Source organism: Mastigoproctus giganteus, chromosome 7, assembly GCF_048544385.1.
Source record: "Mastigoproctus giganteus isolate SK-2022 chromosome 7, ASM4854438v1, whole genome shotgun sequence".
NCBI classification, from domain to species: Eukaryota; Metazoa; Arthropoda; class Arachnida; order Uropygi; family Thelyphonidae; genus Mastigoproctus; species Mastigoproctus giganteus.
The window spans coordinates 161,189,260-161,206,368 of record NC_143581.1 but is presented as its reverse complement, the minus strand read 5'-3'; the positions used below and the strand labels follow the sequence as shown (position 1 = coordinate 161,206,368).

At 37.8% G+C, this 17,109-nt stretch overlaps 1 protein-coding gene across 3 annotated transcripts in view; it reads left to right on the top strand.

Annotated features, from left to right (window-relative positions):
• Tnks (tankyrase) overlaps positions 1–17,109 on the top strand; it is a 637,218-nt gene that overhangs the window by 69,772 nt on the left and 550,337 nt on the right. For all 3 annotated transcript variants that reach the window (XM_090377953.1, XM_090377952.1, XM_090377954.1), the window contains exon 5: positions 16,870–16,936. In XM_090377953.1, coding sequence (XP_090234079.1) covers positions 16,870–16,936 — 67 coding nt within the window. The remainder of the gene's footprint in view (positions 1–16,869; positions 16,937–17,109) is intronic.

The following is a 17,109-nucleotide window of genomic DNA, read 5'->3' as shown; positions in this document are numbered from 1 at the left end:
CAGATGCAACAATATTCCTCATGCATTGTGGAAACCAAAAACAAAAGGCCTTTGCGTAAGTGAACTATGTGAATGCAGGTAAACAATTACATATTGATATTTATTCCTCCTTGAAAATGCTGCACTGCAAATGCACAGGTAAATAATTACATAGGTCATTTCCTGTTTAGATATCGATCACAGTGACACAGTGTTTTTTTGTTTGGCGGCACTGGAGGTTTCCCCCAACTCTGCGTTTTTACTCTGTGTAGAATACAATACTCTACATTAGCGTGGTGAAGTATTAGGGTTGGTTGTGTTGTTCCTCTGGTCACTTAGCCTGGGGGGCTGTGGAGAGGTGGGCCAGGACACATTAGGAGAGAAGAAAGCTCTGGTGGGGTGAACCTTGGGGTAGCCTAGGCATCCAAGGAGAGACCAAAAAAAAAAAAAAAAAAATATTGAAAAGGAGATATTGGGGAGATGGGATGGGGAGAGGGTGGGATAAAAGCGGTCGGAACAGAGGGGCGAGTGTTAAGACACTCGCCTGATTTAAAAGGGGGTACTGTAAGGGAACCCCTGGTACAGGATGCCCATCCTGGTACAGAGGGTGGGAGTTGAAATTGGGTGGTGGGGTGAGCCACCAGGCAAAAGGGGGGTATGGGCCATACAGGGTGGGGGAAGGAGACTCAACCCCAGGTGGCAGGAATAAAAGAACATAGGGAAAGAGATTCCTATGGTGGAGCCTGCTTTTTGCAGCTCTGTCCCACACTGGCCTGGGGGTTACCCTAATGGCCAGTGTCAGCATCCCACACCATGGGATGCTGACACTAGGAAAAGCTACAGCATGGTGTCAGCTTGGATAACCATGAGATCTCCGAGGGCCTGCATAGCCATCAGTCTGTTCGGTGAAGAGGCTAAGATAGAACATGCAATTAATAACTTTTATTGACTCAACATTTACAAAATTTTACTTTTTATAGTTTTTTCTTATACTTTCTATTTTCTTTTATATATTAGATTGGATATTGATTAGTGCGTTTTGACAGGTGTGTCTTTTACGTAGAAAAGATTTGACTTACTTTGTCATCATCATCAGCCATTTTCAATCCACTGCAGGATGAAGGCCTCTCCAGCAACTTTCCAGTTCCTTCTGTTTTGAGCACTGGCCATCCATTTACTACCCAAAAACTCATGAATTTCATCTATCCATCTCCGCCTTTGTCTTCCAGGTTTTCTTCTAGCTCCTCTTGGGTACCATTCTGTTATTTTCTTAGTCCATCTGTCATCATGACTTCGAGCTATGTGTCCTGCCCAAGAACATTTTAGTTCTTTAGTTTTGATAAGAATGTCCTTTACTTGAGTTTGCTGCCTAATCCATGTGTTTCTCTTCTTATCTAACAATCTGATTCCCAATATAATTCGTTCCATTCTTCGCTGTGTAGTTCTCAGCTTCTCTTTCATTCTTTTGGTGAGTGTCCAAGTTTCACTTCCATAAGTCATGGTGGGGAGTATACATTGATTCATTATTTTACGTTTCAGACAAACTGGGATATTGCTCTTCAGTATGTGACTATATTTCCTGAATGCTATCCATCCAAAATTTATTCTTCTCTTGACTTCCAGCCATTTATCATTATTACAGCTAATAACTTGTCCCAGATAAGTATATGACTCCACCTTTTCAATTACTGCTCCTTCAATCATTATTTCCCTTTCCGTGTCATACTTGTTCATCATTACTTTTGTTTTAGCCATATTCATCTTTAGTCCAAAATCCTTACTAACTGTGCATAACTGATTAAGATTTTCCTCTAATTCTTTGGGATCGTGGCTTATGACCACAATGTCATCTGCAAATCGTAAATAGTTTAGGTACTCTCCGTTCACATTGACTCCTTTCTGCGACCAGTCTAATTTTCTGAAAGCTTCCTCAAGGGCAGCAGTAAACAGCTTCGGAGATATTGTGTCTCCTTGTCGAACTCCTTTCTCAATTTTAAATTTGCTACTGTCTTTGTCTAGTCTAATAAAGGATGTAGCACTCTCATATATTTTCTTCAAAATCATAATATATGGGGTATCTATGCCTTGTCTTTGCAGTGCCCGAAACATTGCCTCATGCTGTATGGAGTCAAATGCCTTTTCATAATCCACAAATGCCAGGCATAATGGTGTTTTATATTCATTTGCTTTCTCCATTAGCTGTGATATTACGTGAAGGTGATCCATAGTTGAGAATCCTGTCCTAAAGCCAGTTTGCTCTTTCGGTTGATTCTCATGAAGTATTCTTTCTAATCTGTTAGTAATGACCCTTGTGAACAACTTGTAGAGATGTGGGATAACAAGATAATTGGTCTATAATTTCCAATTTCTGATTTATCTCTTTTCTTATGCAGCAAAACTATGATTGCATTATTCCACTGCTTAGGTGGCACACCTTTTCTAATGCACTTTGTGAAGAGCCTTGCCAGTTTTTGTGTTATGTCTCTTCCTCCCAATTTTAACAACTCTACAGTAACTTCATCTTCCCCCGGGGCTTTCCGATTTTTTATTTTCTTCAATGCATGTTCTACCTCATCAGGAAGAATATCGGGTATGTCGTATGAGTTGCTACTTTGCAATCCATCTTCCCCACTGGTGGTATCATTCCCTCGTTCCTTGTATAATTCTCTAGTCTTCTGCTATTTGAATTATGCCTTCTCTGCTGTTTATAAGTACACCATTGCTATTCTTCAGTTTCAGTATCATTTGTCTTTCTAGATTACTGCTCATGGCTGCTGATTTAAATCCTTTGTTTTCCCTTAATGCTTGTTCTACTTTTCTTGTGTTAAATCTTCTTATGTCCTCTCTGAGTCTCTTTCTAATGGCTTTGCATAACTCAGTATACTCAATTTTCTCTCTGTCAGTGTTTTTCTTGCTCTTCATTTGTCGTCTTCGGTTCATCATGACAAGTGTTTCTTGACTAATTTTTTCTTCTTTGGATTTCTGTTTCCCTATAGGTTTCTTGGTTTTATCACTTTCAGAAAGTTGTAATATTCCTCGTCAATATTCTGCAGAAGCTCAAACTTGTTCTTAAGTTCCAGTACATACTGCTTTTTCTCCTCCTCTGTTATCTCAAAGACCTTTGTATTATTTACTCGAATCAGTTTTTTCCTTTCCTTTCCTGCATCTATATCAAGTGTACATCTTACCATTCTGTGATCACTTCCAACATTTACCTTATTCAGGACGGTAACATCATTCACGATATATCTTCTGTTAGTGAGGATGAAGTCGATTTCATTAGTTGTTAATCCATTTGGACTCTTCCATGTCCACTTTCTGTTCACCCTTTTCTTGAAAAAAGTGTTCATTACTGACAGTCCTTGAGGTTCTGCAAATTCCACAAGTCTTTCACCTCTTTTATTTTTTTCACCAATTCCAAAATTTCCTATAGTTCCCCTTTCTGTGCTGTTTTGCCTTTTTCCAACCTTAGCATTGAAGTCCCCCATAATAATAGTGTAGTGGGTTTTCTGCTCATCTAGAAGACTCAATTTCGGTGTACATTTCTTCAACCTCTTCATCATCATTCGGTGTACATTTCTTCAACCTCTTCATCATCATGGCTCGATGTTGGTGCATAAATCATTATAATCTTTAGCTTGTACCTCTTAGAAATCTTGAGTATTAGTCTTGGCACCCTTGGCGATGTACTTTTGAATTCCAAAATGTTGTTTTTAAAATCTTTATGGACCAGAAACCCAACTCCACCTTCACTCCTTTCACTGTTTTCATTGGTGTACAGCAGATTTCCACTTGATAAACTTATAAGTGATTCGTTTCTTCTTCTTCTTCTTGTTTCAGCCAAACCGATGATATTCCAATTCACATTTTCTAATTCCTTTTCCAGCTCTAATATCCTGTCTTCACCGATGAGTGATCATACGTTATAACAGGCCAAGTTCAGTTTCTGTGCATGGCAGCCTGGTCGTACCCAGAGATTCTTAGCACCCTCTGCTTCCACTCTGATCCTCTCGCTGCCGTAAGAGGGAGAGCGAAAGCTGCTGGGGACCGAGGGCCATTTGTATTGTTGTGCTCTCATATGCTGGAGGGTTTGGTCTTTTCCTCTTCACGCTGACCAGGCATCTTGAAGAGAACCACTCTACATGTTCGTTGCTACCTGTGACATAACAGTGCTTACCATCGAGAAGGTGTGCATGAGTGGATTTTAGGGAGGCAGGCCAACCGGACTTCTCCTAAATCTTCTGTAATAGAGAGATATTGGATCCATCAGTGCTTTAGGCTGAGTGTCTGATAACACACAGGATACCTGTTCCCCTCTAAGCCCCTTTGTCATACCTCTGCATATTACATAGAAAAGCATGCCCAGGGGTTTGGCAAGCAAAGTGAGCAGGGGACTGATGCCCCCTAGTTTAACTTTATAATAACATTTTATTGAATCATTATAATGTTACTTAATGTTATTGACAAAATTTCAATGGGCAGATAAAGTGAACTGGATTCCCATTCATGTAATGTTTTATGATGCATCCAACAATTAAAAACCACTGAGGGACCATGTTATACATTTTCCAATATAAATAAAAAAAATGTCACTCCACTCTAGATGGAGGCCTCCTCACAAGTCATGTTGAAGGAATGGACCATAATCTGCTATGCTGGTCCAGTGCAGGTTGGCAGATACTAAATGCAGATCGACTGTATTTGGTAGTCGGGGCTTGAACTCCGACCTACGAAAAGAGACTGCTTGTTACACTCCTGCTTCTTACCACTCGGTTACAGAGGCTGTCTTTTCCAATGTACCGATGCAAATACTGCCCTCTGATTATTAGATATATGAAGCACAAAAATTAGACATCATAACTTGTTCGACACCATTTATTTAATTTTAATATATTTTAATGTTTGCATACCAAAAGTAGAAAAATTTAAGGAATTTGCTTCTGACTGAATTTGTTTATTAGATGTCATGCAAAATCAATTAAAAAACAATAGGTAAATGTACATGGTGCTTTACATTTCTAGCATATAAAGAAAAATTCTTAAATTAATTGAATTCTTTTTCTATGATTAATAGAAATGAAAAGTAAATTCAGTTAATTATTAAGATCATAACTTTTATAAGAACGCTTAATAAAACTGAATAGTTTTACATTTTCTTAACTTAGCCATTCTGTTCAGGTTAGTTAGTTATTTTGGTTTTTAGGAGCATTAGCAACTAAGGCCATATTGCTCCAGGAATATGTGGTGGTCATTCCCTGACCTTTCCGCAACCTCTGTATTTGGCGGTGACGGGCTCGAACCCCGGTCTAATCAAGAAGCGTGTGCTACGCACTGATGCTCCTTCCCACCTGGCTACGGAGGCGCCACTTCTGTTCAGGTACAACTGTATAATATTACACACACACACACACACACACGTATATATATTAAATGTAATATAAAATCATGAGTATTAAACATGTAGTTTCATTTGATGGATAAACATAAATAAACATATTTGGTGCATCTCTGTCATAAGGTATGACGGAGATGCACCAAAACATGCAAAGCAGCAGTAAAGAATGCAAAAGTTTTGAATTTATATAAGTATGTAAGAATTTTGAAAAGTCTGATAGAGTTTGCATAGATGGAAGTGAAAAATACACAAAGTGCCAAGTACTAGAAGGGTGATGAGGATAGCAGAAAAAATAAGTAATGTAGGTTGTAAAAGGAGAAAGAACATGAATATCCTATAAGATATGATGAATTAAGAGAATTATAGTCTGAATTAGACGTGCAGGAACTGCAAAGTAAAATGATTAATACCAAATGATTAAACAAATAAAATAAAAGGTGGGATAGCTGTCATAAGAAATCGGTGGGCAAATTTAGTTAAGTCGAATATAGGGATAGCAAAAATGAAAAAAATTTGATGCAAGCTGAAGTAAATATTGATACATGGTCAGGTATTTCATCAGAGGACTACACCTGACCATTTATCAGGGACTGCATTACTATACTTGTCCATAACAGTGGGAGAGAGGCAAAATAAAGCAAAAAGATTAAAATCAGCACATTCTCTCACAGTATGGACAAGGTAGTGCCAATGCAGTGTCAATGATATAAAAAATTAAGGTAAAAATAAGGATAAAGGTAAAATAAAATGTGTTTTCAGAGTAGGAAAAAAGGTTTTTGAATTTAATGTAGGTTTTAAGTGAATTTGGAAAAAAAAAATTTTAATGTTGAAATTTTTTAGAAATTAGATGAATTAAAATTAGAATTTAGAACAAGCATGTGGTATAGAGAAAGGTATTAAATTGAGGATGGAGAAGTGATAAAATAGTAATTAAATAAACATGAAAATAGTGATAGAATGAGGATAGTTAGAGCTTTAGTTGGAAAAATTTTTTTTTTCCAAATTTACTTAAAACACATTAAATTCAAAAACCTTTTTTCCTATCTGAAAACACATTTTATTTTACCTTTATCCTTATTTTTACCTTAATTTTTTATATCATTGACACTGCATTGGAACTACCTTGTCCATACTGTGAGAGAATGTGCTGATTTTAATCTTTTTACTTTATTTTGCCTCTCTCTCCCACTGTTATGGACAAGTATAGTAACACAGTTCCTGATAAATGGTCAGGTGTAGTCCCCTGATGAAATACCTGACCGTGTATCAATATTTACTTCAACTTACATCAAATTTTTGCTATCCCTATATTCGACTTATAACTAAATTTGCCCACCGATTTCTGATGACAGCTATCCCACCTTTTATTTTATTTGTTTAATCATTTGGTATTAATCATTTTACTTTGCAGTTCCCTCACCTCTAATTGGCTTTGCAATTCAGCCTATAATTCTCTTAATTCATCATAACTTATAGGATATTCACATTCTTTCTCTTTTTACAAACCTACATTACTTTTTTTTTCTGCCCTCCTCACCCTTCTAATACTTGGCACCTTATGTATTTTTCACTTCTATCTATGCAAACTTTATCAGAATTTTCAATTCTTATATATATAATACTGCATTAAAACCACTCTTTTTTTTTTTCATACAAACTGTATTGAGAAAAAACAAAAAAAGCCAGATTTCTGTTTGTTTGATTTCAGTGGAATTTGTGATGGCTCAAAAATTCTTTCTAGAGAACTAAATATAAAATTTCATGTAAATCTGGCTATGGAGTTATTGTTACGTGCAGACAGGCAGACTAACATAGGGACAGTTGGTGCTTATGATTAGGCATATATATAAAAATGTGCCTAATTACACTCAGTATTTACTAAGCAGATTTAGTAAGATGATGTTGACAAGATTTGCTGCCTTTTTAAAATTGGAACTACCAAGGGCAGTTCTACAAATCAGGTCTTTAAAACGTGCTTCTTCTGTCATATTTGCAGAACAACCATCTAATGGGACATGATTCAGCCAAAGAGGATGCCTTTGTGTGTTTTCAATGCAGAGAGTGAAGAGATTAAGTGGAAACTAAACATCCTAATAGGAAAATATAAGACCTTAAAGAACAGGGTCCTTCCATTCGAAGGAATTAGAAGGGACCCATCAAGCTCCCAGCTGCCAACTCAACACTAGAGCTTACACTTTTCCATGAAACAGCAAATTAGCTATTGTCAGTGACTCTGTTAGGGAAACAGGAAAAACAAAAAAAAAAAAAAAAAATGAATGGGTGGAATAGGATCAAAGTATGTCTGTCAGTTGCTGTTGTTATTTGGTTTTTAGGAGCATTAGCAACTAAGGCCATATTGCTCCGGGAATATGCGGTGGTCATTCCCTGACCTTTCCGCATCCTCCGTATTTGGTGGTGATGGGCTCGAACCTCGGTCTAATCAAGAGGCGTGTGCTACGTAGTGCTGCTCCTTCCCACCTGGCTACGGAGGCACCTCTGTCAGTTGCAAAAGTTAATAATGTTAGAACATTTATTATGAGGACATAGAAGGTGATAATTGCTGTACATATTAGAACTGATGATATTAAGAATACGCAGTCTGAGAATTAACTTACAGTTAAAAGTGTTTAGAATTTTACTTAGACATGATAGGAGGGAGTAAACGATTAGTCTTGTTAATCACTTCATCTTGGAGTGACTGCAAAGCTTGTGAGGTAGAATTTTTGTCGTATAGAAACAGAAATTATTCATGTAATGTACATATAGATTTTCCTCAGTTTGGTCTGTGTTTGTTAACAGTAGAGAAAGTTCTAATGGGGATGGGATAATGCTTGAATAGGAGTGCAAGTTGGTGCTAGTGAGGCAATGATAAGTGGGACAGAAAACTGCTAGCTTGGAGATATACAGACTAATAGTGTTAGTATTAGCCATATAGTGCAAGAAACCACAGGCTTTTGCCGCACAAGCAAAAAAAAATGTTAAAAGTAGATAAGAAAATGCAAAATTAAAAAGCAAAGAGACAACTCGTTCAAAGAGAACTTGCAGAGACAACTCGTTCCAGTAATGAACAACTTGCTGACTAAAAGAAAACTTCCTACAATCTAATCCAGGAGTTCCCAAACTTTTACATTATATCCCCCTCTTAAAAGTTTTTAGAAATTTTGTGTTCCCTCTTTATTAATTATTAACAGAATGTTAAAATAATATTTTTTGTTCCTACTTTAAGTAATGTTTAAACAAGTATGAGGGTTGCTCAATTAAGAATTGATCATAATTTTTAAATTAATTATCCATATTTTGATGGTCTTTTCAAAATATTTTCATTTGATGGAATACACTTACTCCAATTTTTCTGCCATTATTCAAAAACATGGTGGAAGCCATTTTTTGATATGCATTTGAGAAATGCCTCTGATGTCTTTACAACTTCAACTGATGACCGGAAACATTTTCTTTGCAGTTTCGTCTTTAACTTTGAAAATAAAAAAATTGCAGGGTGCATTGTTAGGGCTTGTAGGGTGGATGAGGAACACATTTAACATTAATGCTTGCTGAGTACTCGATGACAGTGTGAACAATGTGAGGTCTCACGTTTTCGTTAGGCAGCATCCACCCACCTGCATGCAGTTCTGGTTGCTTACAACAAATGTGATCCTGCAAAGTGTGCAGTACAGTTTTTTAGTAAGGTTCCGTAACAGTCTTGTGATGTGTCACGACATACTGGTAAACCATTCCTTGAATATCACAAAAAGAGATGATCATAATCTTTTTTGCAGAAGCCACAACTTTTGCTTTTTTGTAGTGCTGGAGATGACATGACATGACATGACATAGTATTAGCATAGGCATTTGATGCAAGAAAGCAAGCTTATACGGCATCAGCGAAAAAGGGGAAAAACCCCTTCCCACTTCACCAATCCAGTCGCTCCAAGAGTTTGTCCAGTTCTGAATTTATTCAAGCTATCAACTTCCAAAATGACAGATGGAAGTTTGTCCCAGCAATCAACTACCTGCTGGCTAAAGGCAAATTTCTGCATATCTATTTTGCCATATTAATATTATTAATCTAAGCTAAAACATTAACATTATTAATCTTAATTTGAATTTATGCCCCTCGGGTTCATAATCTGAACAAGAGGAAGAATCCCCACAGCATTGAGCCCTCAAACCATACAAGGCCTTATACACCTCAATCAGATCATCTCATAGGTGTCTAGTCTCCAGATGCTGCAATTTGCACAACTTTAGCATTTTTTGGTAAGAGCACCTCTTTGTTTCCCTCACCAATCTCGTTGCCCTTCTCTGTACTTGTTCTAGCCACTCTACATTTTTAAAGTGAGACCTCCAGACCTGTATTTTTTTTTTTTTTTCATGAAAACCCCAAACACGAAAGGTATCAAAGCCTATAGTACTTAGTACCGTGCATGGGTTAAAGGAGAAGTATGGGGGGAGGGGGATGCCGGAAACTTTGCTCTAGAGACTAAACATGGGTTTCACCACTTCAAGCCTCCAATAAGGTGTGGCCGGACCATTGCCTTACAGAAAGAGCTAATCACCTCCTTATCCTTGCTAGAAAAATTCCTGTATATCATTGACGATATACCCCATGACATGCTCTAGCAGTCTGATTTAATTCCTGTGATGTCATCACTTTAATTCCTGTGATGTCATCTGATTCGTGAGTAATGATGAGATCAAGAATATTCTTACCGCTGTTATTTTCTGTAACATGCTGTTACAAATAATCATTTAGTTTATTTAAAAATTTTGTTTCACATGGTGAATTTCCCTCCCATTTATTCCAGTCAGTTAAGTACATTAAAGTCGTCCTTAATAAGACATTCACACTCATTTGCCCATTCCATGTGCATGTTGAGACTCTCGTCGTACTGTTCACAATCTTCTGTTCTGTAGATTACTCCCACTCTCATTATGCTTCCAACTAATTTACATCACACAGATTCTGTGCTGGCAGACGTATCTTCTGAGTCAGAAAAAGCAGCTCTTTTTGTGCTCAGGTTGCTTTTGATAAGAAGCACGACTGCACTACCCCTTCTACCTTCCCTGTCTTTCTTAAATACATTATACATATGATAATGGAACTTGTCATCCCCAATTTCCGGATGGCAACATGTTTCCATTATCCCTATTATGTCAGCATTAGTTGTTCTAACCAGGAGTTTGAATTTATCCATTTTGTTGATTACTGTAGACACAGTTATGACTAAGTAGTCTTCTGTAGTTTACTACCCTGATACATCCCTTGAAGTTATTTAAATTTGTTTCCCTAGTTCTATCTTTCTGCTCATTTAAAACATTGGCACCTTTAGGAAAACTTGCCCTCAGCTGTTGCAGCAGTGAACAATGTTTTTGACATGTGTAAGCATTACTTTGACCCATATCATTAGATAAATGTATGTCACTTCACTTTTCCTTCATTTTTCTTTCATTCACTCTCACCTTTAACTAGCAGTTTCCCTGAACTTCTAGGGTATTCTCAGTGATACTGGCAAACACCTTTGCACCACCTTACCTTTGTTTAAATGAATACAGTCTCTACAGAAATAATTGTGTACTTTTATGGCCTGGTTTTGGCGTATTATGGCTTCAGTTGCTAATGTACCAATAAAACCCAAAGCAAACCAAAACAAATCTCAACAGAATAAATAAAGATACACATGCACATTCTGACTTAGCTCGTGGCATTTTTTCAGCATATTTTTTAATTTCCCAAGTGATTTCTTCAGTGAGTAATGACCTATATTTGTGAAAGTTATTTGTTCATTCTTTAAAAATCACAGTAATGTTTCATTTAGATAAAATAATAATGTCATTTGCACTGGACCATCAGGCATCTGCCTGGAAAGTATCCCAATTTCTCTTTATTTGGCACATATAGCCTCTTTTGCTGATGCATCAATAAAACATAAACCAAATTGATCCCAATTTCTCTCTTTATATGGTGTAATTACCATTTTTAAATTGAGTTGTTGTGTAGCATTTTCTTTATACATATTTTACTTTTGGATTATGTATCCTTTTAGTTATCTGTATGGTTATCTTCCTACTTTATTCACCTCCATTTTACCAGAAAGAGGGAAGAAAGTGAAAACACTGCGACTTATTTAGCTTGAGTTTTCTGCTCAAGTGTTAGATAGGTTGTAGTATGGTATTTAGCTTTAGCATTAGTAAAGGCACATGATGCAAGAAAGCAAGCTTATATAACATCAGCCAAAAAAAAAAAAAAAAACCCTCTTTTTATTTCACCCATCCACTCAATCCAAATGTTTGTCTAGTTCTGCCTCGAGTCTACACCAATGAGCGAAAACATTATGACCAGCAAGTTGTTATGCAAATTGAAGCAACTACAGGTGAACTACGACACGTGTGCAGGTCAGGACATGGTGTAAAAAACACCCGATACTGAGCTCTGTTAATGTGTTACTCTTGTTCTTCAGATGGGAAAGGCAGCGGACTTAGAGTTTGACAAAGGCCAAATTGTAAAGGCCAGACGACTGAGTCAGAGCATATCTGAAATGGCACAGCTAGGGTGCTCATGGTCAGCCGTGGTTAGTACCTACCAAAAGTGGTCTGAGGAGGGGAAACCCACGAACCGCCAGCGAGGTGTTGGGCGACCACAGCTCATCAATACTCGAGGTGAGCGAAGGCTCTCCCAAATGGTACGTGGCAACAGACGGGTGACCGTGCTGCAACTTGCCAGTAATTGGAATGCTAGTGATGGGAGTAATGCGTCACAACACACAGAACATTGAAACCTGCTGAAAATGGGGCTGTGTAGCTGCAGGCTATTCTGAGTGCCCATTCTAATCACAATTCACCAGTGACAGCACCTACAATGGGCACAAGAGCATCGAAACTGGACCTTGAGTGATTGGAAGAAGGTCGTCTGGTCCGATGAATCATGTTTCCTGTTGCACCATGTGGATGGCCGGGTACGTGTGCGTTGTTTACTTGGGGAAGTGATGGTACCTAGATGCACTGTGGGACGAAAACAAGCTGGTGGCGGCGGTGTCATGCTTTGGGCAGTGTTCTCCTGGGATAGCCTGGGTCCAGTCATCCATGTACCACCTACCTAAACATCATTGCTGACCAGGTACACCCTTTCATGGCAACGGTCTTCTCCATTGGTGGTGCCGTCTTTCAGCGGTATAATGCACCATGCTACCAATGCCAGGCTTGTTCGAGACTGGTTCTCGGAACATGAGGAAGACTTCCAAGTATTGCTCTGGACTCCAAATTCCCCAGACATCACTCCCATCAAGCATCTGTGAATTGTGTTGGAACAGCAACTCCGATCTGCGGCGTCTCAACCACGGACATTACAAGAATTAAAGAATCTGCCGGTTACGTGTTGGTACTAGATACCACAAGACACATTTAGAAATCTTGTAGCATCCATGCCTTGTCGGGTACAAGCTGTTTGGGCTGCATGTGGAGGACCTACATTGTATTCAGTAGTTGGTCATAATGTTTTGGCTCATCGGTGCATTTAAGCTATCAACTTCAACAACGACAGATGGAAGTTTTTTCTAGCAATCAACCACCCGCTGGCTAAAGGCAAAGTTCCGCACATCCATACCACAACTGTCTTTCCTCAATTTTGAATTTATGCCCTCTCAGGCAATTATTTGAGCAAGAGGAAGAATCCCATCAGCATTGAGCATGATCAATCCATTCAAGGCTTTATACACCTTAATCAGATCACCTCGCAGGTGACTAGTCTCCAGACACTAATTTGGAAAACTTAAGCTTTTCTTCGTAAGAGCAACCCTTTGTTCCATTCACTTATCTTGTTGCCCTTCTCTGTACTTGTTCCAGCAGCTCTACATCCTTCTTAAAATGAGGCCTTCAGACCTGTATACAATACTCAAAGTGTAGCCTGACTATTGCCATATACATGGGGATAAACATCTCCTTATTCCTGCTAGAAAAACTCCTGTATATCATTGACAAGACACCATGTGCTACTCTTGCAGACTGTCTGCACTGCTCAGAAAATTTCATATTTGCCTGCACAGTTACCCCCGGGTCTTTCATTCTCTACCACTGTCAGGGAAGTACCACACAATTGATACGTTTCTCTGGGGTTACTTCTACCCATATGCAGTACTTTGCATTTGTCAAGGTTAAACTTCAGTTGCCACTTCTTAGCCCATCTGCCCAAATTATCTAGATCCTGTTGCAGTAGCACACTGCCATTACTGTCATTAACAACCCTGCCAACTTTTGTATCATCTGCAAACTTCGACATTAAGCCTGATATGCCTTCATCAATATCATTGATAAATATACAAAACAACAGTGGACCTAACACCAAACCCTGTGGGACTCCACTAATAACATTAGTCCAAGAAGAGCAGCACCCATTGATTACCACCCTCTGTCTTCTCCCACTTAACCATCCTTTTATCCATTGTGGCAACTTACCCTTAATACCATCCTGCTCCAATTTGTACAATAGTCTTCCATGTGGAACAGTGTCAAAAGCTTTCCTGAAATCCAAATATATGATATCAAAATTATTTTTTGCATCCAGTTCCTTTGTAACCACATCATAATATCCTATCAAATTTGTCAGACAAGACTTTCCCTTAACAAACCCATGCTGTGTCTGAATTATTGCTGCAGTCTTGTCTAGATGATCCTGCAATGCATCTTTAACCAGTGACTCCATTATTTTACCCGAAACAGAAGTTAAACTAACTGGTCTGCCCTTTGTGAATTGGGGATACATTTGCACATCTCCAGTCCGTGGGAACCTCCCCTGAGTCCAAGGATGCTCTCATAATTATGGCTAAGGGTTTGCTTAGTTGCTTTGCCGCCTCCTTTAATATAACTGGATAGATCCCATCTACCCCAGGTGCTTTTCTTATGTTTAACTTCAACAATTTCTCCTCCACTTTGCTCTCAGTTATTACAAAATCATTAAGCACCCTGCTACAATTTGATAACCTTCTGCCATTTTCAAACCTTAATAATTCCTCATGTGTGAATGTAGATGCAAAATACTCATTCAGTTTGTTTGCTATCTGAGCAGGATCACCAACAGTCCAACCATCGATGCCAATTGGACCAATCAGATTCATCCCCTTCCTTTTAGAGTTTATATAAATAAAGAAATCCTTGCTGTTTTTCTTAGCATCTTTTGCCAAGGATTTCTCGTAATCTGCCTTCGCCTGCCTAACCTCCTTTGTGACCTGATTACAGACTAGCTTATATCTGCCATAGGCTTCTGGGCCACTTGATAATTTATATGCATCCCGTGCATTTTTCTTCTCTGTTACGAGTCTCATTAGTTCATTTGATAACCATTTAGGCCTAAACCTTGAACAATATTTCTTAATAGGTATGAAACTTTTAGTGGCATCCACGATTAATTCCTTGAATGCTTCCCACTTAGAATTTACTGTTGGTAACATCGTCAGTTTATCCCACTGTACAGAATTTAAAAACTGTCGGAGACCACTGTACTCACCTTCACGGAAGCAAAAACCCTTTCCTTAACCCCTGATGGTAATTATATCTTTAAGTAAATCCCACATCAGTACACTGTGATCACTGCCACCTAGTGGTTCCTTTATCTGTAAATTCTTAATACAGGAATGATCATTGCTGATAACCAGATCAAGAGTATTACTTTCTCTGGTTGCCTCTCGAACATGCTGCTGCAGAAATCAATCATCCAATAAATCCACAAAAGTCTGACTAGTGTGTGAGTGACCAACCTACAAGTTCCAGTCAATATTTGGGAAGTTAAAATCCCCCATTATAAGAAATTCCGATTTACTAGCCCACTCTATTTCTCTGTACAACTGTTCATTGTACTCATTCGAGTCATTAGGCCTATAACACACTCCTACTCTTATTTTTGCTTTTGCAGTGCTTATGTCACACCAAACTGACTGAACAGTGCACTGTTCATCTATTTCAACTGGATGCACTTCTTTTGATTTTATGTTTTTCTTAATTAACAGCATAACACCTCTCCCTTTCTATCCTGTCTATCCTTTCTGTACATATTGTACTCCCCAAATTCCAGTTCAGCCTTCCTTATATCTGTGTGACACCACGTCTCTGCTATCCCAACAATATCTGCCTTTGATGTCTTGACCAACACTTCAAATTCATCAAATTAATTTACTATACTTCTAGCATTGGTATACATGCAAGCATACATGCTCCTACTCCTATTCCTAGTTACCCTAACACATCCCATATACCCACGTATTTCAGGATGACTGCCATCCGTCCCTGAAACCCCCAACACCCCACGCTCCAGGTTGCTACTTATTCTAATAGACCATAACAAAACCAACTCCATAAACTGCTGTTAAAGGAAGACCTGCAACTATGTGAAAGGATGGAATCAGTGAACTTTCGGGCATAACATTTGGCGATGCCGCTCGTATAGCACATAATCGATGCAGTTGGAGAAATTTGTTAGTAGCCATAACAGCTCCCCAGATGTGACTGGAAATAGAAGAAGAGAAGAGCTTGACTAGATCTATAAGCTACTTATAGAAAATAATTTAATATAACAATTAAGTCAATAAAATGGCTAAGAAGCTTCTGTTGTTTCCATTTCCAAGTAAGAGGTGATCATAAGATAATCTACTGTATTGTAATATTCTTTAAACTATACTGTAATTTACCATAATTTCTGTAATAAAAAGAGTGTATTTTAGCTTTTTTTTTGGTCATTAAAAAAATTCATTTTGGTGGAATGTTCCCTATTTTTTTCTATAGGGATATTTACAGTATTTTTGCAGTATCCAACCCCTTTTAGTTAATTTAATTTTCACACAGCATTTATTATTATTTGTTATAAAAAAGCTTCTAGCTGTTTCACTTTGTCATAATTTAAGATTGAGGAGTTGCTCCTGCAATGCAACTAATGATACTTGTGTGCATGTAATTTTCATTCAGTAAATCTTGTTACATCAGAGATATTGCTACCATCCAGATTGCAGTAATGACCCATTTACTTTTCATTGTATCCATTGGAATACTGCCATTTTTTTTTTTTTTTTTTTTTTTCTCCCTATTTACAGGTTGTAACTATCTTCTTAAGTTTGGATGTTTGCTCTTATGTTGTTTTTAAATGAACTTTTAGGTGCATACTTGTTTTGATTTATTTAAAGTAAAGTGCAGCCATTATCAACCCACTACAGGATGGATCCCTCCTCAACAATTCATGCTGAGGGAAATGGACCATAATCTGCCACGCTGGTCGAGTGTGGGTTGGCAGATCGACTGTATTCAGCAGGCAGGGGCTTGAACCCCGATCTACTCAAAGAGCGTGTGCTACTGCACTCCCGCTCCTGACCACTCAGCTATGGAGGCTTGATTTATTTACCAAGCTTATTAATGAAAAATGTAAAATTATTTTTAAAAATGTTTTTCTTATTTATGAAGCTTATTACTGAAAAATTTAAAATTATTTTTAAAAATGTTTTTCTTTATTGATATTTCAGTGGTCTTGTACCTTTGCATAATGCTTGTTCATATGGTCATTTTGAAGTGACAGAAATGCTCATCAAGGTAGGCTCTTGAACATGATGTCTAAAATTAAAAATTGACAACATACTTTTATTTGTTTTTGTAACACTGAGTAATTACACCTGAATTAACCTAATTAACAGTCATCTGTTAAGAATATACTAATGTCAAAATTTTAATAATAATGGATAATTACAAAGTAGCTTTACAAATTC